Raw genomic sequence first — 26,258 nt, 5'->3', positions numbered from 1 at the left:
GAAGAGTTTAGTCCATTTACATTTAGAGTTAATATTGATATGTTAGCATCTGTATTTGCCATTATGTTTGTCTTTCCTTTGATTTTATTTATTTATTCTCTTAATAACTTTTTTTTTTTTTTTTTTGGTCTTCTTTCGTTGTTATTCGTCCCTCTGAGGTTCTGGCTTTAGGATTCCTTGTAGTATTTTTTGGAGTGGGGGTTTAGTCGCAATGAAATTCCGGAGTTTCTCTTTGTCTGGGAAGGTCCATATTCTTTCTTCATGGAGGAAAGAGAGCTTGCGGGATAGAGTATTCTTGGTTGGCATCTGTTTTCTTGGAGTCTGTTGACTATGTCCCTCCACTCTCTCCTTGCCCGTAGTGTTTCTTCAGAGAAGTCTGATGTCAGCCTGATTGGTTTTCCTTTGAATGTTATCTGTTTCTTCCCTCTTGTCAGCTTCATTATTTTTTCCTTGTCCTGGATTCTTGGGAGCTTTACTATTATGTGTCTTGCTGTGTTTTTCCTTTCGTCATGGAAGTTTGGTGTTCTTCTTGCTTCTTGTATATCAATTTTCAGCTCCTTCTTCTCATTTGGGAAGTTCTCTTCAATTATATCCATGAATATTTTCTCTGTTCCTACATCTCTCTCCTCTCCTTCTGGAATTCCTATAACTCTTATATTTCCTTCCTCATGGAGTCAGATAGTTCCCGAAGTCTTTCTTCATTCTTTTTCCTTCGTACTTCTCTTTCCTTTTCTGTTTTGGTTCTTTTTATTTCTGTGTCTTCAAGATTACTTATTCGTTCTTCCATTTCATCTATTCTGCTTTCATTGCTTTTCCCAGAGTTCTTTAGTTCCTCCATTAATTCTTTGATCTCCTGCATTTCTCTTACTTCCCTCTTTAGGGACTCAATTTCCTTCTTCTGATCTATCACTTTTTTAATCATGGCAATTTTAAATTCTCTTTCTGGAAGGCTCAGAAGTTCTTCCAAGTTGCTGTCGTTGCAATCTGGGGAGTGGTTTTCTTTTTGTGGTGTGCTTCTTTCCTGAGGAGTTTTTAGGTTGCGTGTGGTTCTTCTACTCCCTACTGTCTGTTTTCTAATTTGTCGTATGCGTTGGGACACTGTGTTGCTCGGACTGACTGACATCTTGGGTGAACTTCTCCGCTCCCTCTGGCTCTTCCAGGAGCCATCTCTGTCTTCTGGGGGAGCTTTCTGCTGGTTTTAGGCAGTTTTTACTGAAGAAATGTCCCTGTTCTCAAATGGCGAAGCGGGATGCAGTCCCTGCGCCTCCGGTTTCAGGCACACTCTTCTGCGCACCCGGTCTGCCCCGGACGTGGGTGCCTGCTCCCTCTGTGGGCTCAGACTGCTGGTCGGAAGGGGCCTGGCGTGGAATAACTTCCCGGCTGGCTACTGGGTCCTCCAGAAACCTTCTGCCCTTTTCAAGCAGTCTTAAGAAATGTCCTGTTTTATAGGGTGTTAGTGACTTTTTTTTTTCCTGGTCGCTAGGTGGCGCCAGAGATCTCTCCTATTGTCCTTGGGGGGCTGTTTTTCGCCTCCCCCCACCCCGTGGGACAGAGAACAGAGCGGGAATGGTAGGGTACACCTCAACAGCTTTGGGGTGCTGTGTCTGCCTTGTGCCCCACCGTCGTGGAGAACCCACGCCCCGAATTTTCGTGCCCCGGGTCTCAGTTCAAAGCCCTCAGTTCCAGGACGCGGGCTGTAGCCCAGTTCAGTGGCGCGGGAATGGCACCTTTTGCTCAGCTCCAGTGCCTGGGCGCCTGGATCCTGCTTACTCAGGGAGGGACCTTCACCTCAGTGAGGACCTCTGTGCGTCTCCCCGCAAGCCTAGGTCGTCTCCCCGCAAGCCTAGGTCGCAGGCGCGGGGACCTGGGCAGCCGCGATCCAGGTCTGCACTTGCTTTTCAAGCGCGCCGAGCGCGCCGCAGGCTTACCGGCAGCCCGGGCTGTGTGCGCGTCTCCCGGGGTCTTTGTTCTTCTCTAATGGCGCCCGGAGCCGTTCGCTCACCGCCGCGGCGGATCCTGCAGGGTTCGCCTCAGCTCCCGTTCACGGGGTGTGGTGGCTGCAATAGTTCCTTTCCACTCACAGTCCCGCTTGCTGCGTCGTTTGTTCTTGTGGGCCGTTTTGGTTTGTTGTTTCCTCCTCTCTGCCGGTCGGAGAGTGCCGCCTCTGTGGGCGGGGGGGAGCAGGGTTCTGCGCTTCCCTCCCTTCTGGTCCTCTTTTATGGCCACTTTCTTCTTCGGGCAGTTCGCTGGCATCACCCGTTTATCTTCCGTGTCCCACTTCTCACTGGGACCTGCCGCTTTTCCTCCCTATTAACTTTTTTTAATGGGAGATCTTACTCGCAGCGTCTCCTCGCCGCCATGTTGCCTCAAAAACATCTTTAATGACTCATCACCCAAAGCAGTGATAGTGAAGGCAAAGATAAACACCTGGGATTACATCAAACTGAAAAGCCTCTGCACAGCAAAAGAGACATTAACCAAAACAGACATCCCACTGATTGGGAAAAAATCTTTGCACTCTATCCAGCTGATAAGGGACTGATCACAATGATATACAAAGAACTCACACAGCTCAACAAAAGCAAAATAAACAATCCAGTCAAGAAATGGGCAGAAGAACTCAAAAGACATTTCACCAAAGAGGAAATGCAAATGGCCAACAGGCATATGAAAAAATGTTCAACATCCCTGATAATCAGAGAAATGCAAATCAAAACCACACCGAGATACCACCTTACACCAGTAAGAATGGCACATATTAACAAAACAAGCAACAACAAATGTTGGTGAGGATGCGGCGAAAAAGGAACTCTCCTACATTGCTGGTGGGAGTGCAAACTGGTCCAACCATTGTGGAAAGCTGTCTGGAGCTTCCTCAATCTACTAAAAATGGAGCTACCATATGATCTGGCAATTCCACTCCTAGGGATCTACCCAAAGGACACAAAAACAGTGATTCAAAAGAGCACCTGTGGGCCTCCCCGGTGGCGCAGCGGTTGAGCGCTGGGTTGCGAAGCTCCCTGCGGCCTCTGTGGTGCCGGTTCGATCCCCGGCTGCTCCCCGGCCACTGGAGGAAGGTCCCACATGGCGCGCAGACTTCTCCTGCCGCCCGCTGCTCCCCTCAGCAGTGTACTTCGGTCTTTCTGCCTGCTCTGCTCCCCGCTCTGGCTCTGGTGAATTCTCTCACCCTCCCGTGCTTCTGACTGTACCCAGTGCATGTATAAACAAACAAACAAACAAACAAATAAATAAAAATACATGCCTCTTTAAAAAAAAAAACCTGTACCCCTATGTTTATTGCAGCACTATTTACAATAGGTAAAACCTGGAAACAACCCAAATGCCCAAAAATAGATGACTGGATCAAGAAGATGTGGTACATATACACAATGGAATATTATTCAGCATTCAAAAAAGATAAACTCATGTCATTCGCAGCAACGTGGATGGAGCTCATTGAAATAAGGAATTATGCTCAGTGAAATAAGCCAGAAGGGAAAAAGAAAAATACCAGATGGTTTCACTTCTAACAGGAATATAGGGGAACCAAATAGGACATCAGTGTAAAAAAAAAAATAATAACAGTACAAACCACAACAAAGCAAAAACAGACAATTATAAACCAGAGACATCCTCCAGGGGAGGAGGCGGGAGGGGGGTGAGAGGGAGGGAGGGAGGAGCACAGGGGACTGTGGTGATGGTGCATGCGGGCCTTGGGGAAGGAGATTCTATGGGGACTCAATCTGAGGGGTGGGGGGAAGAAAATATTGTCTAAAAAATGTAAAAAATGATAAATGTTAAAAAGAAAAAAATGAAAAAAAAAAGAATGTATTATAATGTCCATTTTCATTGTCCTTTAGCATTGCTCCAGCCATCAGTTCTCATGTTACTCTCCTTGGCAAAGAAAGCAAAAGCCAAAAAGGTTTTGTAAAATGTTTTCATCTGTTGTTCTGTTGGACCTGAGAGTAGACCTGTTTTCTTTCCTATTTTTCCTGTTCTGAAAAACCTTTTGTAAAACAGTCTTTGAGAAAAGTGGGTAAGAGAATCCCCTTTGCTTGTCCTCTTGTTTTGGCAACCTTCTGCTCTTTTTGGGCATTTTAATTTTTGAAAAGTTATATAAAAGTCTGTACTGTCATCCTGCTTTCACCTTTACAGTTTTCTACACATCTTCCTTAAAGTTTTATCTTGTACATTCTTGCCAGTTTCATTATTTGCTTTCTTCTTATCAGGGTGATCTATAATTACCCAGCTTTTGTTTCCTTTAGAGTTTGCACACTCTAAAAGTATATGCTGTTTTCTTCCAGGTTACTAGTCACTTCATATACTGGGTCTGTGTTAGGTTATGGTTAACAGTTGATCTGGTTATCCCTAGCTGTTACCCAGTGGGAGAGGAAATGAGTGGTAAATCACATCAGGAACTGGTTGAATACTCTGCTTTACAAGATTTCTGCAGTTCTGTAGATAATTGGAACCCTCCTCAGTACTTAACTTTTTTGCCTGTTTTGTGAGATAAAAACTTTCATATTTACTCTTTGGCAAGTTCACCATGGGATATTGCTCCCATCAGAACCTCAGTTCTGTTTCAAACATGTTCTGGAATGCTTTCATTCATTTGGATTTCCTTGGAGAACATAACCTTATCTTGATATAAAATACCTGCTTCTCTTTTTCCCCCTCTGCTCAAAGTTTTTAGTTAACAGAGACTTTTCCATCATTATAGGCCTATCTTGAGATCCACTTCAGCAAGTCTCATTGATTACTTTTGTATTTCAGGTAAGCTTTTAAGTTTTTTCTTAATCACTTATTAGTTTATGGGCATTTCAGATTAGGAAGTTTAAATCTGTTCTCTTTTTTTTTTTCTCATGTGAGTAGTCCTTCACAGTGTTGCTTTTTTTTTCCTCCAAATTGTTCACGATAGGGAATGATTTTAGCATTTTCTTATGTGTTCTCTTCCTTCTTTTCGCAGTAGTTTTAAGTCTTTTGGTCAGTTAACCTCTGGACAAATACCTCTCCCTTATTAGTATGAGCTATACTGTTCCTAGCCCATCATTTTATAAATGAGTCATTTCTTTCAATTCATATATCACTAACAGAAGGTATAACAGCAATATCACACCTGTAACTTACACCTGTGAACGTAAGGAATGGCAAGGGACTGTGAATAGAAATTTAAGTAAAATACTTAATGTTTTAATACTTAATGTTTTGGTGTTGAGTTCTTTATATATTTTAGATATTGACCCCCTTATCAGATACATAATATGGAAAATATTTTTCTCCCATGCTGTAGATTGCCATTTCATTTTGTTTGTGACACCCTTGACTGTATAGAATCTTTTTATTTTCATGTAGTCTTACTTGTATATTTTACTTTTGTTGCCTTTGTTTTTGGTGTCAAGTATAACAAATCACTGATAAGAGCATTGTCAAGAAACTTTAACTACATACTTATTTTCTTTTTGAGTTGATTTAGTGCATGGTGTGAGAAAGTGGTCCAGTTTCTTTTTTTTTTTTTTTTTTGGCATATAACTGTCCAGTTTTCCCACCACCATTTATTGAAGAAGCTGTCCTTTCCCTGTTGTGTTATTCTTGGCTTCCTCATAGTGAATTAATTGAACTCATCTGCATGGATCTATTTCTGTTCTTTTCCATGGATCTATATGCCTGTTTCTATCAGTATTATACTGTTTTGATTATTATACTTTTGTAATATAGTTTGAAATATAAATATCACAGTGATGTCTATTTCACCCCATCACACTCACTGTGATGCCTACAACTTTTTTTTTCTCCCTCAAGATTGCTTAGCTAATTGGGGTCTTGTGATTTCATCCAAATTTCAGGATTGCTTGTTCTGTTTCTGTGAAAAATGCAATTGGATTTTAATGTAAATTTTATTGAATCTACAGATTGCTTTGGATAGTATGGACACTTTAACAGTATTAATTCTTCCAGTCCATGAGCATGGAATGTCTTTCCATTTATTTGTGTCTTTCAGTGTTTTTCATCGTCTTACAGTTTAGTTTTTCTTTCTTTTAGCTCAGTGTATAGAAATGCAGTTGATTTTTATTTTGATCCTACAGCTTTACTGAATTTATTAGATCTAATAGCTTTTGGGTGGAGTCTTTAGGATTTCTGTATATAATATGTTGTTTGCGTTTAAGAGACATTTTACTTCTTACCAGATTTGGATGCTTTTTGTTCTTTCTTCCCTTATTGCCCTGGCTAGGACTTCCAATACTGTGGTGAACAAAAGTGGCAAAAGAGGGCGTCCTTGTTTGTTCAGCTTTTCACCATTGGGTATATGTTAGCTATGGACTAATTAAATATGGATTTTAGGGGCTTTGGGACTTTAGGGAATGTTGAGGTATATTCCCTTTATACCCATTTTGTTGAAAAATTTTTTTAATCATAAATGAATGTTGAATTTTATCAGAAGTTTTTTCTGTATCTGTTGAGATGATCATATGATTTATAGCCTTCATTTAATTAATAAGGTATGTCACATTGATTTGCAAATCATCCTTACATGAACAAGTCACACTTGTTCATGGGTATGATCCTTTCAATGTATTTTTCAACCTGTCATTATTATGTTTGAAATGATCCAGAAAGCCCAATCTTTGTCAACACTATCATCATGTCAGAGTCATTAGTTCTGGAAGTACTGATACCAGAAAACAGAAGTGACAAGTACAACAAAATAAGGGTATTTCCACATCCTTTACTTTTCTACCTAAGAATTAATAATGCCTCCCAATATTGGTTAATTCAGTTACAAGCTTAATAAGTTTTGGAACTCTTATGTACAGCATGCCACTGTAATCAATAGCACTGTATTATATACTTGAAATTTTCTAGAACTTTGTGTCTCACCACACAAAAATAAGGTAATCCCATGAAATGACAAATGTATCAATACTGTGGTTATCACTTCACAACATATAAGTATATGAAATCATCACATTGTGCAACTTAAATATATATGGTTTTTTAGTAAAGCTGGAGGAGTGAAAAATGCCTTCAGATATTCCTTTGGGACCTTGATGGTGTTCTTACATCTTTCTGTGCATCAACATTGTTAACAGTCAGTGGCTGCACTGTCATAGTGAACTCTTGGTTGCAATCAGGAAAACTGAACACTGTTGACTGAGCTGTGTCATTTCCTTGTTTGTAACCACTTCCTTGTTTTTCATCGGGAATTTCAGTGTTGTATGTTTAGGCACATGATGATGCTGTCACGTGAAAGTTCACATTTGAGGGGGGAAATAATGAGTTTGAGATATTCAGTATTTTTGGAGAAGTATCTAGTAAGCAGTTGAAATGGAACAGAGGAATTCAGATTTAGATATCATTTACATATAGGTGACAGTTGAAGCCATTGGATGACATTGCCCATTGAGAAAAGACTGCTTAGAACCTCTTTTCTAGGGCATAATGTAAGTAAACACCACCAGCTAATTTTGTACTATGATGACATATTTGTGCAAGGACTTAGCTGTGATTTTTAGTTATTTTGATTTATAGCATCTCTTGCATGAAATATTAGTTGCTTCAGTTGTAATAGAAATTATTTTTGAATGTGACTTCTCATGTAAAGTGATTTATATTAGCCATCATTTGAATTACTCTTAAGATGCTTTTTATTATGTCATGGAGAACATCCAGCATATATATTTAAGTTACAGGGAAGTGAAAATAATCAAAATCCATTTGAGATATACAGTAACTAAGTATACAAGACAAACGATAATGGATAGCTATTGACAATTAAACTTGCTGACAGTTCAGGTATGTATGACCCTTCTTGTGATGTTGATTGATATATTCAGCACTTTAGGTGTACAGAAGACATTTTATTGTTGACATCTTTAAAATTCTGTATGAAATGTAATTTATTATAAATACCTGTTTCTTTAGATATAATCAAGGAAGTAAAAATTGCTCACAGGGAAAGAAATAATTTCAGTTTCTTAAATACTAGCTTTAAATTTTAAAATTTATTTTATTTTTTTTTAAATCACATCATCCTTTTTTTTTTTAAGATTTATTTATTTATCTATACAAGCACTGGGTACACTCAGAAGCGTGGGAGGGTGAGAGAATTCACCAGAGCCAGAGCGGGGAACAGAACAGGCAGAAGGACCAAAGCACACCCTCCTCTGGTGGCCGGGGAGCGGCCGGGGATCGAACTGGTGCTGCAGAGGCTGCGGGCAGCTTCGCAACCCAGCGCTCAACCGCTGCGCCACCAGGGGAGGCCCCTAAATTTAAAATTTAAAAGTGCAGGTGCCTCCCTGTGGCGCAAGGGGGTAAGCACCACACTATGAAGCAGTCCGCAGCCTCCGTAGCACGAGTTCGATCCCCAGCTGGCCAGGGAGCAATCCACATGGCGAGGCGTACCTCTTCTGTCACCCGCTGCTCCCCTCAGCAGTGTATTTCAGTCAGTCTACCTGTTCTGCTCCCCACTCTGTCTCTGGTGAATCCTTTCAACCCTTGCATCTCTGGCCTGTACCCCAGCTCTTGTATGCATAAAAATAATAAATAAATCTTTTAAAAAAATTAAAAGTGCATACAGTAACATGTGAGAGTCTGCTTATTTAAAATGTTTTATTCATCCTCTGCTCATCATCCTTTGCTCAGCATAAGAAACAACCAAGTGAAATAATACCTTCAATTTGTTGAGAGAGAAACATAACAGAAATTTTTACCTAATTAAGCTGTTGTTCAAGAATGAGGACAAATAAAGATGTTGCCAGATGTAAAAAGCAAGTTTACCCTAAAAAATAAATTTGCGGGCCTCCAGGTGGCGCAGCGGTTGAGCGCTGGGTTGCGAAGCTGCCCGCAGCTTCTGCGGCGCCAGTTCGATCCCCGGCTGCTCCCCGGCCACCAGAGGAGGGTCCCACATGGCGCGCAGACCTCTCCTGCCGCCCGTTGCTCCCCTCAGCAGTGTACTTTGGTCCTTCTGCCTGCTCTGCTCCCCGCTCTGGCTCTGGTGAATTCTCTCACCCTCCCGCACTTCTGACTGTACCCAGTGCTTGTATAAACAAAACAAACAAACAAATAAATAAATAAATAAAACATGCCTCTATTTTAAAAAAATTATTTAAAATAAATAAATAAATTTGCATATAACAAATGCTCATTGAAAGAACTTCTAAAGGAGGTAGGATAAGGGAGAAGGAAATGATACACAGAAGGAAAAATTGAAATATGAGGAGGACTGTGTTGGTTACTCTTATGTCTCACCTTGGCCCGGCCACAGGTTGTCCAGATACTTGGTCAGACATTACTATGGATGTTTCTGTAAGGGTGTTTGGCTGAGATTAACATTTGTATTGATGGACTGAATAAATCAGTTAACAGCCTGAATAAAACAAAATAACTGATTCCCTTTCAAGAAAGAGAGAATTACTCTTGCATGACTGTTTTTGCATAGGGACATTGGCTTTTTTCCTCCATTTGGAATCAGATTGAAAAGCTCAGCTCTTACTGGATTTCTAACCTACTAGCCTTTGAACTGGAGCTGCACCATTTGCTCTCCAACTTGCTGGTTACCATGCAGTTTGTGGCCTCCATAATTATATTAGCACAATCCCCTTTGTTTCTCCCCCGCCCCCACCTCTTCTGTTTCTGTGGTGAATCTTTGCTGACAACCATCTGTAGATAATGTTTAACAAGCTTTGATTTTGTAAAACATTAAACATTAGGGAGGGGATAATTAAAATAAGGCGGTACCCAGTACTGGGCAATTACATGTAAGGTGGAAGGAGATGATTGGAGTCGCAGTCTGTAGTGGGTTTGTTACAGGTCAGGGAGAGGAGCACCCCAGACCCCGCAAACCTCCCTGCTCTAAATAGGTTCTGCCATCCGCCACATCAGCACAAAACATATCAGACTTTAATGGGAAGGAACTTTAATACAATTAGGAAACAATACAGGAAAGACAAAGAATATAGTTTCTAAATCAAGCACCCAAAGTTACCCGTCCCCTCGTGGGTAAAAGTCCACCCAAGCAGGATTGGCCCAGAGCAAGGCCCCAAAGCCTGTCACAAGTCTAAAGCATCCTCCAGTGGGGACCCACAGAAAAGGATCAGAAACAACCAGACAAGTCTGGAAGGAAAACAGCAAAGTCAAAATGAAGATAAAAACCGCCATTGTCACCTCCCCACGGGTCTCTCACCCACATCTGTTTCAACCAGTCCACGACCACAAGGCAAGTTTATTCACATGTAGTTTATTCACATGTCTCTCGGCTCCATGTGCCTCCTCCAGGACTCCTTCTTCCATGCAGTGGCTTCCTGCTTCCTTCCTTCCTCTATCTCCTCTGCAGCTTCTTTTCTCCCTGCTCAGCTCCACCCTCCTTTTGGGTGGGGCAGGAAACCTGGAACCTCCCCCTTTCCTGGGGACCACCATGTTACAGGTTGAGTGGCAAACTCCCAAAATATGTGTTCATGTCCTAATCCCTTTAACCTGTGAATGCGGAAACCTTATTTGGGAAAAAGTTTTTGTAGATATAATTTTTTCCTTGGTTACCTAGGTGGGCCCTAACTCCAATGATAGGTATCCTTATATGAGGCAGAAGAGAAGACAGATGAAATGGCTATATGAAGAAAGAGCCTGAGGTTGCAGTTATGCAGCCACAAGCCATGTAACAAGGTGGCCTAGAGGTGCCAGAAGGTGGAAGAGTCAACGAACAATTCTCCACTAGAGCCTTTGGAGGAAACCTGGTCTTGCCAGCCCTTTAATTTCAGATCTCTAGCCTTCAGAATTGTGTGTGAATAAATTTCTGTTGGGCAGACCACCCCAAGTTTGTAGTACTTTTGTCTTGGTAATTATATGAGACTAACTCATATTTTAAGAACCTGTGTTACTCAGAAAGAGATTAAAGATTTTGATTAAATGTAGACTTTTATCCAATATTCACATCAACATATTAAAGGGTAACCACTAACAAATAGAACTTGAATATATACATACCAGAAAGGGGGAGGAGGAGAAGGCAGTGGCAGCCCTGGGAGATGAGAGGGAGAGAGCTCACTGGGACAGATGTTGCTGAGTGATCAGTGTGGAGGAGGACAAAGAGTGCCCCAGGATTTAGCAGTGCTGAGGTAATCGATGGTTTTTATTGAGCACTTTTAGTGTAGTGGATGAATGCAGAGATTTAAATGTGATGAGGAATGAGTAGGCACTGAGAAAATAGGCAAAAAAAGTGGTAGTAAAGGGGAGTCTTTCTCTCCCCCCCCCTTTATTTTTAAAATGAAGGATGTGAAGGAAAAAAGGTAAAAAAGAAATGATCATTAATAATATAGAGTGCCAGAGAAAGCAGGAAGGGCTAGGGTTCACATCACTTTAATCAGCCATTAAAACAAATCCTACCAGGAAAGAAGAATGTACTAGAAGTAGAGGAGGTGGCAGGGAGGAAGAATTTTTAAAATGAAGTAATAAAGTAGATAAAAGGTTAAGAAAATTGAAACAAATAAAAGAAAATTAAGAGAAAAGGAAGAGTGCAGAATTTTTAGCTCAATGCAAATAAATGATACAAAGAAATAAGATGCAGGATTTAAGTAAAAGTGTAGAAATAGTGAGAGAATAAATAAAGTATAAACTTGGAAGTAGATAAAGGGATTAAAGACAGAAACTTAAATCCAGTAGCTGAATCTTAAAAATAAAATTTGAAATTGGGGGAAAAAGCAATTGTAACTTTTCCTTTGAATCATAAAATTAGATTTTAGGGAAGATAGGGGAAAGCAAGGTAGAAGCTGGAATCTAACGATTAAAAAGATTGTAAACCAATGTAGAAATAAAGCAAACAACCAGAGCATACCTAAAATGAAAGCATCTAAATAACTAGTTAGGCTTATTTTAAATTTAACTTCTTTTGTGTGAAACAACTGATAGAAATTATCCCAATTAGGGCCTCCCGGGTGGCACAGGGGTTAAGTCTCAGCACTCTGAAGCAATCCACAGTCACTACAGCGCAAGTTCTATCCCGGCCAGCTGGGGAGCTACCCACATCACCCAGCAGACCTCTCCTATTTCGCCCACTGCTCCCCTCAGCAGTGTATTTCAGTATATCTGCCTGTTCTGTTCCCCACTCTGTCTCTGGTGAGTCCCCTCACCTCTGGCCTATACTCCAGCTCTTGAATGCATAAATAAATAAAATAAATCTTAAAAAAAAAAAAAAAGAAGTTATCCCAGTTAGAACATAACTACATCAAACAGAGAAATGGCACAAGTTTCTTCTGTCAGCTCTTGCTTAATCTCCTTGACATTCTTCCCTTCCTCCCTTTGTCACATAACCTAAGCATCAACTGTGTGCCAAGCACACTTGAAGAGATGCTGGATCTCACACTCCAGGAGACTCTGCAGCAGCCAGTAACTCTAATAGTATGAGAAATGCTAAAACGGACTTTTAAATCTCAAGATGCCGTGGAAACATGGATTAAGCAAAAGAAGCCAGAAAGTTATCCCAGGAAGATATTTTAGTGGAATCCTGAGGTTGAGGAGGTCTTTAGCAAGGAATGGTGGGAATGACATTTCAGGTAGATGAAGCAAGATACACAGACTCAGCGTGAGCTGTGCATTGGGGCCCCTGCTCTGTGCCCCTAGAGAAGTCAGCAACCTTCCACCATGTGCCCCAGCCTCTTGACTAGTACACCTTAGTAAGTTGATTGTTTTCAGGGGGCAGAAGGAAACATTACCATTATCCTCATGTAGTGGGTGACTACTGCTTGTTAGAAGGAGTGAGTATTAAGTCCACTGAATCAAAGTGGAGAGTTTCAGGCTGGTATTTTGGCAAGAGAGATCTTATTTACTTACTCATAAACCCCTTAAATATTTACATATTCTTTATCTCAGAATATTATCATTCTTTTCCCATTGCAGATAGTATCTTCTTTTCAGAACTTGGTAATCTAAAATTCAAGAGAAGCACATAATCTTTTTTCTATATTCTATGCTAGTCACTTTTGTACCACCCACCCTTTCTTCTTAGCAGTTTTAAGGATTTCATTTAAGTGTTCCATTATGTTACTGTTTTCCTAAATTTCTGAGCACTGTTCACATTGGCACTTTATAGTATCTTGCTGATGTTTTAATTTCTGTGTCATACATGTTTCCTCAGTATGTATAGTGGTTACGATTCAAGAATAAGGTGTTCGGTTCATTGTATTTCTCTCTGCTACTTAGTATGTTGCTGAGCATTTAAGTTACTACTCATTGAGGTGAGGATTCCATATCTGTTCCTGTTAAGAATTGGTTGTGTGTTACCAAGGAGAAAGTAAAAAAGCTTTGTTACTATTTTTGCACTCAATAGGAAAGGTTATATAAAAAAAATTGAAGGTTTTTGGTAATATATTTCTTCAACTTTGAGGTATAATTGACAGTAAAATTGGAAAGTATTTAATATGTTCATGTCATCTGAAATTTTATATTTTCATTATAATTTCTAATATTTTTCCTCATACAATAAAAAATGTTAAGAAGTCAGAGGTAGTATTCTATTCTGAATTTGGCAGATAAGAAAAATGGAGGTTAGATAATTTTGACCACATTTGCTTTTGACAAATTTTAATGTTTCATAATTACATAGATCTTTTATGCCATATTACTATGCCTTCACTTAAAATAATGCTTCAAGTATAAATAACTGGGCATTGCATTTTGAAATAGTACTACCTAGTCACCAGTCCTTTTGGGAAGTTGTTGTAAAGATGTTAGCATTATTTTCATGGTGTGTGTGTTTAATTACAGAAAGGAATAACTAGATAAAATAAACATACTCTGGTATTGATTATGAAACCTCTTTTGTGAAAAATGAAAACTGCTTCCTTGAACAAGAACATAAACATCTTGTTTTTGTTTATTGTTGCATATTCTTATATAACTGTTTTCAGAGACTTTATAGTTGGTGATTTGGGTAAATTCAAGAAATAACATTCTTTTGCTCATATAATTTGTTGGAATTTGTTTTGAGCATGCAGTTGATTATGGCATCTGTTCTTAGTGGGTGGGGTTTCTTTAAGAGGATTTTCAAGCTGTCCTTTAGAATGCTAGATAGGTTTTGTTCTGTGGTTGCACCCCTGTGTGTCTTTTCAGTCTTAGACATTGTGACTATTACGGAACTGCTGTTCTGCATGAATAGTGACACTTGTTAGAACAACTGAAGAGAGAGTAAGACTTGGGAGCTGGGGAGTGAGGTAAAATAGTACTGTGGGTGGATTTCCACAGAAAATCCCCAAGGCACCAGACTGGATCACTGGGACATGATAGGATGACACCCATAAAATTAAAGGAGAGAATTAATAGATTTTTTCACATGAGTTTTGTAGGTAAGAATTTTATCTGTCGGGCCTCCCCTGGTGGTGCAGTGGTTGAGCGCTGGGTTGCGAGGCTGCCCGCAGCCTCTGCAGCGCCTGTTAGATCCCCAGCCACCAGCAAGGGTCCCACAAAAAAAAAAAAAAAAAATTTTATCTGTCTCTATACTTGTAAAAATTGAAGATGAGAGAACTGAGCTTGTGCCACTGGCTCAGATACTAAATTATTGGTTTAGAATTTGGACCCCATGTGTTGCTACTGCCATAACTAGATGGTTTCCTTACCACGTCATGAATGCATATAAAATCATCAGGCAAAGGAATGTTCACAGAAGACAGGTATTCAGATCTCTTTAGTATTTGTGCAGCAGCATGTTTTGAAAAATAACAAATGAAACATTTAAAACCATTTCTTAGATTGCTCCATATTTGGATGAAGTATTTGGAAGTTATCCTAAGACAATGAGGTTATCATAACATATCTCCTAAATGCTCACATTTAAAACGGCATAATTGGGCCTCCCCTGGTGGCGCAGCAGTTGAGCGCTGGGCTGCAAAGCTGCCCACAGCCTCTGCAGCACCGGTTCGATCCCCGGCCACTGGCAAGGGTCCCACATGGCGTGTCAGACTTCTCCTGCCGTGCCCGCTGCTCCCCTCAGCAGTGTATTTCATCAGTCTGCCTATTCTGTTCCCTGCTCTGGCTCTGGTGAATTCTCTCACCCTCCCATGCTTCTGACTGTACCCAGTGCTTGTATGAATAAATAAATTTTTAAAAAATAAATAAATAAAACGGCATAATTATCTGTGAAATAGATATCACTGAAAGTAAACAGTCTGTTTCAGGATTTCAAGGTTGCCTAATTCCTTGACTATCTTTCAGTAGTTGACTGCTAAAATTGTGACATGGAATTTTCTTCCCCTCGGTTTAATTTGAGAAAGAACTAAAGTTTCAAAGTATGGAAATTCTTTAAGGAAAGGAAGGGATAAGTTGTAAACAACACCCATCATGACAAATCATGAAGTCATTTCCCTCCATTATTATGTATTGAGAGACCTTTGGTAGCAACTGTGTACTCATTGCAATCCCTCGCCATATAAGAGAATTTGGGGACAAGATGCTGCGTAAGTGGAAATAATAGGTGTACTACTTCTCTGAAGTTAATGGCATCCCTACATTTTATAGTTTAAGTAGTGTGAACATTTAATTTCTTTTGTTAGTGTGCTGTGGTAAGCTAACATTTCTCCACTTGTGTCATCTTTATATACTTCGATTCTACTTATTTGTTATTGCTCACAGGCTACACAGCCCCGCCCCCAGGCTACACAGCATTGGCAATGACTGTGGAGTCATATGACTGCCATCCTCTGGCACTGCACACCTGCAGTTTTCAAACTTAGCTTTTATCATGTCTTTACCCCTTAGAGACTACCCTGCCCTCTCATTCAAACCTATTGTCAATGTGAGAGTGGGCGATGGGAAGAGCAGCCAGTGACTGCTGCTTGTAATTTGCAGAGTACCAGAACTAAGATGACCATATTTTGCAGAATGGAAAATTGAGGCACGTGTCCTAACAAACTTAAATGTACTTATGGGTATTTAAAACAGAATAATGACCATGTGATTAGTAATCCCGAGAGTTAGTGTAGGTGTTCCTTATGTATTTTATTAGACAGGTGAATATATTGAATTAATACATGTATGCTAATGTGTGATTGTAGAATAATTTTTACCAGTAAATGTATATTAGAGGAATAATCTAGTTTTATGTTATTTTAAATATTTAGATTTGCAGTGGACAAATGGAACTTTTCTAATTTTCCTTAGACATTTATTAAGAAATGTATTCAGTTATACTTGAATTTCAACAGCACCACTTGGTAACAATCAAAGGTTAGCTTGGCTTCTCATTTTCTTCAGGCATTTCTCATTTGGTGGTGGTGGTGGCATCAAGTAGGGTGTGGAAAGTTGAACAAGTCAGATGAATGAGCAAAAGTCAGGGATAGATCTGTCACCTGGGTTCTGGGTTTTCTTGTTTGCCTTTTCTTCTGACCTACACTGGACATTTTCAGTCTTTCATTTTTGTCAGTCTATAAAATGAAAGAGAATTTTTGCATTACAGGCAACATTTTAGTGCTGTTTCTCCCTTAGGATACGGGTTCCAGCTCATTGTATTGCCCTTTGTGAATGCATTCACAGCTCTGCTGGCAGTGAACTGCTTGAAGTGCTTTAGGGTCTATAGAGTAGTAAGAAAACCATTGAGCACTTTAATCAAGACTTGATTGATTTTATTTATCTCTACCTGAGAAAAAATTAATGTGTGGGTTTTTTTCTTTGCTCTTTAGTTGCTGATCATCTGGGCTGCGATCCACAAACCCGGTTCTTTGTCCCTCCGAATATCAAACAGTGGATTGCCTTGCTGCAGAGGGGAAATTGCACATTTAAAGAGAAAATATCACGGGCTGCTTTCCATAATGCAGTTGCTGTAGTCATTTACAATAATAAATCCAAAGAGGAGCCAGTCACCATGACTCACCCAGGTAAACAAAAAAAGGGAGTGGATATGTTTATAGATTTTTTTTCCTCCTAGAAATTCCTTATCATTCTCAACGTAATTCTGTGATTATATTTAATTTTGGTTTTACCATCTGTCAAGATGCATGTATTTTTCTTTTAATTGAATTTTTTCTTTTTCTTAAATGGCCATAATAGTGTAAAACTTGCATTTACTAAGTAACTGGCTGTGATTGAATCCTTAAATTTTTTTTTATTTCTACATGTCTCTTGGTACTTTGAAAATTAATATAGTTGATTTTGAGTCATTTGTTTAGATTATGTCATGGATTCTGAAGGGTAACCTATTTGAAAAGGATGTTTTTTTGTCTTACCAGGATAATTGTTGAAACTGACTCAGTGATTAGTATAATTATAATAGTAATAATATTCCTTCATTTTTTGTGAAAATTTAGAATATTTCGAATGTAACTATTTTAATAACAATAGTTGCAATTTATTGAGCACTTACTATTAGCAATTTTTGGTTTTTGTTTAAAAGACTTTATTTTTTAGAGCAGTTTTAGGTTCCTAGAAAAATTGTGTAGAAGGTACAGAGATTTCCCATATATACCCTACCCTGACTAATGTACAACCTCCCCCATTATCAGTATCCCCCACCAGAGTGATACATTTGTTACAGCTGAACCTGCATTGATTCATCTTCATCATCACCTAAAGTCCATAGTTCACATTGGGGTTCCCTTTTGGTGGTGTACATTTTGTGGGTTTGAACAAATGTATAATATGTATCCATCATTGTGGTATCATTCAGCATATTTTCACTGCCCAGAAATTCTCTCTGTTCTACCTGTTCTTCCTCCCCTCTCCCTGCTGCCCCTGGAAAACCTTGACCTTTTTTATTGTCTCCACAGTTTTCCCTTCTCCAGAATGTCTTATGATTAGGATTGTACAGTATGTTGCTTTTTCATACTGTCTTCTTCCACTTAGTGTTACCTATTTAAGTTTCTCATATGTATCTTCATTACTTGATAGTTCATTTCTTTTGAATGCTGAATAAAATTTCATTGTCAGAATGTACCATAATTTATCCATTCACCTACTAAAGGACATCTTTGCTGTTTCAAAGTTTCAGCAGTTATAGATAAAACTGCTGTACACATCCACTTTCAGGTTATTGTGTGGGCATAAGTTTTCAACTCCTTTTAGGTAAATACCAAGGAGCAAAGAGTGTGTTGCGTTTTGTAGGAAATTGCTCTCTGTCTTCTAAAGGGACTGTATCATTTTGGTTTCCCAGCAGCAGTAAATGAAAGTTCTCGTCACTTTACATCTTCAGCAGCATTTGGTGTACTCATTTTTCTGGATTTGGGTCATTCTAATAGGTTTCTTTTAATTTTTTTTCCTCTTATGACATTTGATTTGGAGAAGCCTTTTAATATATATTTTCTTAGACAGTCCTCACTGTAACCACATTTGGGTAGGTAATCTCCCATTTATAAATCAACAGGAGATTGTAGCAGACAGGTATCAGCAGAAGAGGGGCTCAGAACTTTCACTGTGTAATTAATTTTGACATAATCATTTTGTAGACAGTTATCTTGTAAACACCTGCTCATCCTGAGGGTCATTCAGGTGTGTTTTTCCCACACCAACTTCCCTTATATCCTTTTGAACTTTTTTCCCTCCTCCTTTAACCTCAGAAACCTCACTTCATTTATTGTCTGCTAGTTTTTATGAGCATTTTACTTTGTTGAATCACCCTCTATGTAAATGTTCAATATTTGTCTTTGTCATTCTGACTTGCTGTGCATAATTCCCTAAAACACCTTCCATTTTTATGTAAGTGGATGCATTTCAACTTTTCTTACTGCTGAATAGTATTCCACTGTGTGGATATACCATATCTTCTTGATCCAAGCCTCAACTAGTGGGCACTTAGGTTGTTTCCATGTCTTAGCTATTATTGAGAATGATGCAGCAAACTTTGTATTGAATAGAACATATGATTTTGAGTTGATGGTTTGTGTTCTTTGGAAAAATGCCTAACTGTGGGATTGTTGGGTCATGGTATTTCCATTTTCGGTTTTTTGAGGGAAATCCACATTACTTTCTGAAATAGCTAGACCAGTTTTTATTCCCACCAACAGTGTAATAGGGGTCCTCTTTCTCTGCATCCTCTCCCGCACTTGTTGGGAGTCTTTTTAATAAGTGCCCTTCTCATGGATGTGAGATGATATCTCATTGCAATTTTGACTTGTATCTCCTTTATCAAAAGTGATAATTAATATTTTTCCTTTTATCTATTTGCCTTCTAGATATCTCTTTGGTGAGTTATCAGTTCAAACCTGCTGCCCCTTTATTAATTGGTTTCTTTGGTTTTTCATTGTTAAATACATTTTTTATATATCTTTGCTGTTAACCCTTTGTCAGTTGTGTAATGTTTAAAAACTTACACTAATACAGTGAGATGTCTTTTCAATCTCTGTTCTCTTTCACTGTGAAAATAATTTTTTAATTGAAGAAATTCCAGTTGTTTATTTTTGCTTTAATTTCTCTTGCCATAGGAGTCAAATCTCCAAAACCATTTTTATCATTGATGTCATGACATGTATTGCCAATGTTTTCTTCAGTGTGTTTTATTGTTGTAGGGCTTATATCTAAGTCTTTAAACCATTTTGAATTTAATTTTTTTAATGGAGTTGAGAGTGATCCAACTTTATTCTTCCACATGTGGCTGTCCAGTTTTCCCAGCACATTTTAAAGAGACTCTCTTTTACCCATTGATGGTTGTGGTTCTGTATCATGAATCAAGTATTGATATATACATGCATTTATTGCTGGGTTTTCAGTTCTGTTCCTCTGACCTCTATATTAGTTTTTACGTCAGCCCCATATTGCTTTAATAATTGTTGCTTTATAATATAGTTATTTAGAGTCAGGTAACATAGTACCTCCGTTTCCTTTATCCTCAGGATTGCTTTTGCTACTTAAGACCTTTTATGGTTCCATAAATTTTAATATTTTTGTTCAATTTTTTTGAATAATACTGTTGGTATTTTCATTGGGATTATATAGCAATTTATATATTGCTATCAAAAAAGCATGGACTCTCTTTCCATTTCCATGTGTTATGATCTGATTCCTTTACCAGTGTTTTGTAGTTTGTATTGTGCAAGTCCTTCACCTCTTTGGTTAAGTTAATTCCTAGGTATTCTTTTGTGTATATTTTGGTAAAATAATGTAGATGAGGTGGGTTTTTTTTTTTTTCGCTGTGATTTGTTTTCCTCCTTTCAAATTAAGCCTTTTACAACTAAAAATTTTTTTGGTTGCAAATGTAGCACAATTATTATAGAAAAACTGAAACTAAAGAAAAGCACAAATAATAAAACAAAGGGTTTGTGATTTTTACTGTTATTAAAAGCCCTGCAACTTTTTATTTCTTCAGGGAAAGCAAAAGGAAATTAAGGAGCAGTAATTTAGCTGGACATCTATGTGAGAACACTGGGTTTAAAATAGTGTTTTTTCTGCTTTGGTAGCAGAGTAGATACCAGTTTGCAATCCTTAGCTGTCTTGGAGGAAAAACTGTTGGAAATTTTGAACATAGTCATTACATACTGATTTCTTTTTAATAAAAACCAAAACATGAAAAAAATGGAGGAGAAATTCAACCAAGCAAAATGTATTTTTTTCTTCCCTCATGATGTTGTTTTATATGCACAATACTACTTAGAAAGTATCTGGGATGAGAGTCTTAAGTATGGGAAGAACTGGAGATCATAAGAAACAGATTCTAAAAAATTTTTTAATAAAATGACTGATTCCCTGTCTGTGTCCTTGAAATGTTTATTCAGATATGTTCATAAATGACCCATGGAGGACATGTGTCCTACTTTTAGAGATTCCTGGTAAACATATTGCGATCTCTGAGAGTAAAGAACTTGTTTTACTTTGATTAACTTTTGGTTTCCCAAGTTTATTTGACCATGTAACTTTTTATCACAGTTAAGGTTATAGCAACACAAACAAGGAAATTTAGGCAACAAGTTTAAGGATCCATTCTTAGGGAATGAAATCTTAGTAAGGCAAATGGAATGAAAGTATACATGAAAGCTGTAGAAGATAGCTTTATATTGTAATTAGCAAATAGAACATTAGTATAATGTGGGGAAGTAAATTAGTACAATATTTTAGAGAGAAAGTTGGCATTATTTGATATTATTAGAGACTATACATGTGATCCGGTATTTTCAGGCTGAGGTACACAGGCTATGGTACATTTCCAACTCTAATTTATGTATAGATCACCTGGGAATCGTGCAGATTCTGAATCAGTAGGTCTGAAGTACAACCTGAGATCCTGTATTTTTAACAAATTTCCAGATGGTATTGGCCCATAAACTTTACTTTGAGAAAAAAAGAAGACTAGAACCTGAGGTTTTGGTCCCAGACTTGCTGTGACATAGTTCAAGTTAATCCCTGTGTGGGAAGACCTCTTCTTACTCTAAATCTAGACTCTCTGGAAGACCAGGAATTCCTATTGTGGAGAACAACCACTATGTGCCCTTTTTATGAGCCATCCCACATCCTATCTCCAATAATCTGCAAGCCAATTGGAGGTTTGTGTAATTACACAAGCATTAATAGCCCCTGTCTCTCATTTTTCCAGACTCTTGTTACGCTTGCGAGGGAAATACACACAGAAGTATTCATTATAGCATTGTAGCAGTGAATTATTGGAAATACGAGTGTGTCCGTCACAGGAGAATGGATTGTGACATATTTATATAGCAGTTGACTGTGAATGAACTAATGCCACATGCATTTACATGAATAAATCCCAAAAACATAATAATGAGTAAAAGAAAAAGTAAGTTGTAGAAGAATATATATAATCAAATATTATTTGAATAAAAGAAATGCAAAACCTTACTTGCTTTATAAATATGCATGTTGGTATTAAATAATAAAAACATACCAAATTTAAGCAAATGAGAAGTTTCAAACATCTATAGTGTTTCATTTCTTAAGTTGAGTGTTGAATACACAGATGTTCATATATTTTCTGTTATTTTTGGTCTTTGAAATATTTCCAAATAAAAATCATAAAAAAGAAAAACTTTGTAACGTATCTCTAAGGTAGGATTAAAAAGTAAATAGAGAAGGGTGATGAATTCAGCAAATGGTCTTCCCAGAAGAAAACAACTATAAAAATGGACTTAATTGACAAAAGCAACTATTTCGATATTCTGAACATCAACCGAGACATAAAACAGTCTGAGGTACATTTATGCTTTGAAAAATGCCAAATGCTTGGAATCTATGGTATTTGTCTAGGAATTGTTTCCCCACTCCCCAAACTAGGTTAAATCGAGTTTCTGCCAGGTTAGGACAAGGACTGACCTGACAGCATGTTCTGTGGTGTGTAAAAAGGTAGGTGACATCTGTGCCAGACATCCATCCTTGTCTATAAAAGTGACTTCATAGGGGTAGGCAAGTGGAGGAAGTCCAGAATCTGCATCTCCTAGTCTAAAATTGCAGGCAAGTATATCCTCCTTTGAGACCATATGCTCAGTGGCAGCCACTGGCCAGAAACTATCTACTCTTGGATAACCCTGAGAACATGTGCATGCACATAGGCGACTCAGAACAGGCTTGCAGAAAAATCCAGGATAGGATTGGAAAAGGCTAGAACTTTGATCCTTCTGTGCCTACATACAGATCCATTGCAGAGTGCAGAAATCTTGAGGACCACCTATGTCCAGTAAGTGACTGATGACTTTGCAGGCACAATAGTAATCCTAGGAAACTAGTCTTAAAAAGAAGGAGGTAAAGTAGATAAAAATGTGAATGGAGATGTCAGTGGCTGCACGCTACAAAGGAAACAAATTTCACAGGTTTAGCCCAGGCATGTTATCTGAACAAAACAAGCAGACAAGCCAAATACAATGGTTTCGTAAGGGGAAGGGGGAGGGATCAGAAATCAGAGTTACTGCAAGATATTGTCTAAAAAGTCCACTTTTCAATAAAAGATATGCAATGAAATATGAAAGTGATTCATACTAGGAAAACAATCTGTATAAACAGTTTATAGGTATAGGATATCCTCAGATGTTGAATTTAGCAGAGGAAAGACTTCAAGGCAATTGATAAAATTTGTTTAAAATTTAAAGGAAGCGAAATAAAGAGTTAAAGGAAAGTAAGGTAACAGTGAGTCAACAACTAGAACTTCTTGGTAAAAGATATAAAAACTATCAAAAGAGCCAAATAGAAATCATGGAATTGAAGAGTACAATATCAAATTTTTTTTTAAATTTACTCTAAGATTGCACCAGCTAATTTAAAATGGCAAAGACTCAGTGAACCTGAAGATAAATCATTTGAAATTATCTAATCTGAACAGGTCAAAAAAATACTGAAGGGAAGAGAACAGTCTCAAAGGCTTGTGGGACACTATCAAACATACTATATGTAAGTAGTAGAAATTTCAGAGGAAGAGACAGAGAAAAAGGAGCAAAAATAATACTTGAAGAAATGATAGCTGAAAACTTACTGAATTTGATATTTTGTAAATTGATAAGATGATCCTAAAAGAGTACTTATAATAACCCAAATAATTTTGAAAAAGGACTCCAAAATAAGTACTGACTTGATTTTGGTAATCAAGGCATTGTGGTATTGATTCAAGGATAGGCATTTAGACCAATGGACCAGAACTGAGGGTCTAGAAAGAAATACTTATTTGGTAATCCATTAACTTTTGGCAAAGGTGCCACAATTCAGTTGGGGAAAGATGGTCTTTTAAACAAAAGATGCAGGAACAATTATTATCCATGTGCAAAAAGGCAGAAGGGAGCTAAGACACTTACCTTACACTGTGTAAAAATTGCATCACAATAGCTATTAGACAAAGTGTAAGAACTACATAAACTTCTTGAAGAAATTGTGGGATCATGGGACTTTGTGATTTTAGACAAAAAGTCCTTACATATGGTTCAAAAAAGTTAATTTCATCAGAAATTTTAAAAATATATCTTTTTTATTCAAAGGACACTATTAAGAAAATGAGAAGAAAGCCACAGACTGAGAGAAAATACTTCCAAATCATCTCTCTGATATTGGATTTATATGCAGAATATTGGGTTTATATGCAGAATATATATGAAAAACTTAAAAGTCAGTAATATTATAAACCTAATTTTACAGTGGTTGAAGGATTTAATGATTAGACATTTCATTAATTAGAAAAATGCAATCAAAGCAATGAGATGCTATTTCACACCCATTAGAATAACTATAATTTTAAGTCATATACCAAGTTTTTTTTAAAGATTTATTTTATTTATACAAGAATCAGGGTATAGGCCAGATGTGTGGGAGGGTGAAAGGATTCACCAGAGACAACAGGGAACAGAACAGGCAGACTGACAAAACACACTGCTGAGGGGAGCAGCGGGCGAGACAGGAGAGGTCTGCTCGCCATGTGGGTTGCTCTGAGGCCAATGGGGATGGAACCGGCACTGCAGAGGCTGAGGACAGCTTCATAGCACTGCCCTCAACCGCCTGCGCCACCAGGGAGGCCCCCATATACCAAAGTTTGTTGAGGATGTGGATAAACTGAAGCATTCATGCATTTGGGTAGGAACATAAAATGATACAACCAATTTGGAAGACATAGTTTCTTAAAAAGTTAAACAACATATATTTAACACGTGCCCAGTTGATTACTAACCTAGTGGGTCTGGGTGAGGAAGCTTTAAACCAGTGTCCCCATTCGTGAAAGAGAGATAGCATCTGCCTAATCTACCTACCTGTGAAGTTCTTTGAGATAATGAATTTGTTAAATTGTACAATTGTTATTTATTGTTCCTATGCCTGGGATGAGCAGTGTCTCATAATTATGAAACCAGTTTACCTGTTTCTTTAAGACTGGTACTGACCTCCACCCCCCGCCAAGTCAAACTTTATTAAAGATACTCTTCATAGAAAACAATCATGGCATTTAGGCCAGATATGGATAGACAATCATTAACAGAATACAACTTTCAAACTCCCCTCTTCAATGGACTACCAAAATCAGAAAGCTGCTATAAAACCCAGTGAATGGGAAAAGGTTAGAGTGAGGGTTGACATTTTACATTTAGTGTGTTGTTCAGCAGCTTTTCACAGGCTGACCCTGACTTTCAGGTAATAGAATGAAAATAGCAGATTTTTCAATCTGAAGATCCACAATCTAAAAAAGGAACCGCTGCTCTTTTGAGGGGTGCCATCTCAGTGGTGACACTGGAAAGCCCAGTTTGCCTGAAATACTGATAACCACTTTTTCGTAGTTAAATCTCAACAGGTCTCTCTGGGTGTAAGGGAGTCAAGTCTTTGCTGAAGGTAGAGAGGGAGAAGAGGACATAGAAGTGAATCTTAGGTTTCCCCCACAAGGTATCTGTGCCAAGGTTGCTAATGTGTGTCAAAATCAAGGAATCCCTTCTCCTGGGAACCAAGTCTTTAAAAACTAGAGGGAAAGATTCCGCACACGGGAAACACACACACATCAAATCCAGCTTCAGAGACATTCTATTAGTGACATATGCCCTTCCCTAAAAAACAACAATGAAGTGTTCTGTGTGCTAACAACATAGGTTTTAAAAAATAAAAAAGTAAAACAAAATTTTGCACTTTTATAAAACGACTAAAAAGTTTTTCAAACTCTACAGTCACCAGAAGTACAGTTTCAAAAATGCACACAATTCACATGACATCTGCAGCACCTGTAGTTTTCTGGACCTGGTCTGTTTCAGCATCTCCGTTTTCTGCAGGGTTAGTCTCATCTTTGCCAGCATCAGCTTTACCTTTTTTTTTCTTTTGGGTACCTTCTCTCCTTTCTTTGCCAGGACCTTGTTAGGCTTGAGCTCTGGCTTTGGATGAGCAGGTTTAGCAGGTGACCTTGTGGATCTACTCTGGTTTGTCCTTCACCTTGGCTTTATTTCCCTTAGCATTACTTAGTTTTCTCTTGGCCATAGTGGCAGTGGTGGCAGGATTAGGTGCTGGACATGGGTGCACAGGCTTAGTAGGTCTGAGGATCATCTTGCCTCATCTTTTTTTTTTTTCCATTTCTAATTCTAAGTATACTTTTTCCTCTCGTATTTCCTGTCCTTTTTCCATATAATTTAATTGCTTCAAATGTATTTAGTATAAAATAATTAATCAACAAGTGTTTAATTATATTTGCTATATGCCAAACATTTTGTGATAGACAATCTAGGGAACTATAGAAACATATGCAAGTGTATGTCCTTATGGAACATTTACTCTAATAGGAAGACAAATGCATGACGTACAGGGCCCATCGAGTGCTAAATGTTCACTGACTTAGTGTTACCTTGAAAGGGTTCCTAACTTTCAAGTCTGAAAAGCCCTTATAAGAAGACTTCATGGAGGTG

At 38.3% G+C, this 26,258-nt stretch overlaps 1 protein-coding gene across 3 annotated transcripts in view; it reads left to right on the top strand.

Moving 5' to 3' along the window:
• RNF130 (ring finger protein 130) overlaps positions 1–26,258 on the top strand; it is a 137,100-nt gene that overhangs the window by 31,206 nt on the left and 79,636 nt on the right. For all 3 annotated transcript variants that reach the window (XM_037500148.2, XM_037500146.1, XM_037500147.2), the window contains exon 2: positions 16,659–16,853. In XM_037500148.2, the coding sequence (XP_037356045.1) occupies positions 16,659–16,853 (195 nt within the window). The remainder of the gene's footprint in view (positions 1–16,658; positions 16,854–26,258) is intronic.

Source organism: Talpa occidentalis, unplaced genomic scaffold (assembly GCF_014898055.3).
Source record: "Talpa occidentalis isolate TD23 unplaced genomic scaffold, MPIMG_talOcc4v2.1 talOcc4.9, whole genome shotgun sequence".
In the NCBI taxonomy this organism is placed as follows: domain Eukaryota; kingdom Metazoa; phylum Chordata; class Mammalia; order Eulipotyphla; family Talpidae; genus Talpa; species Talpa occidentalis.
Note: the sequence above shows the minus strand (reverse complement) of the source record. Positions and strands in the feature narration are given on the sequence as shown.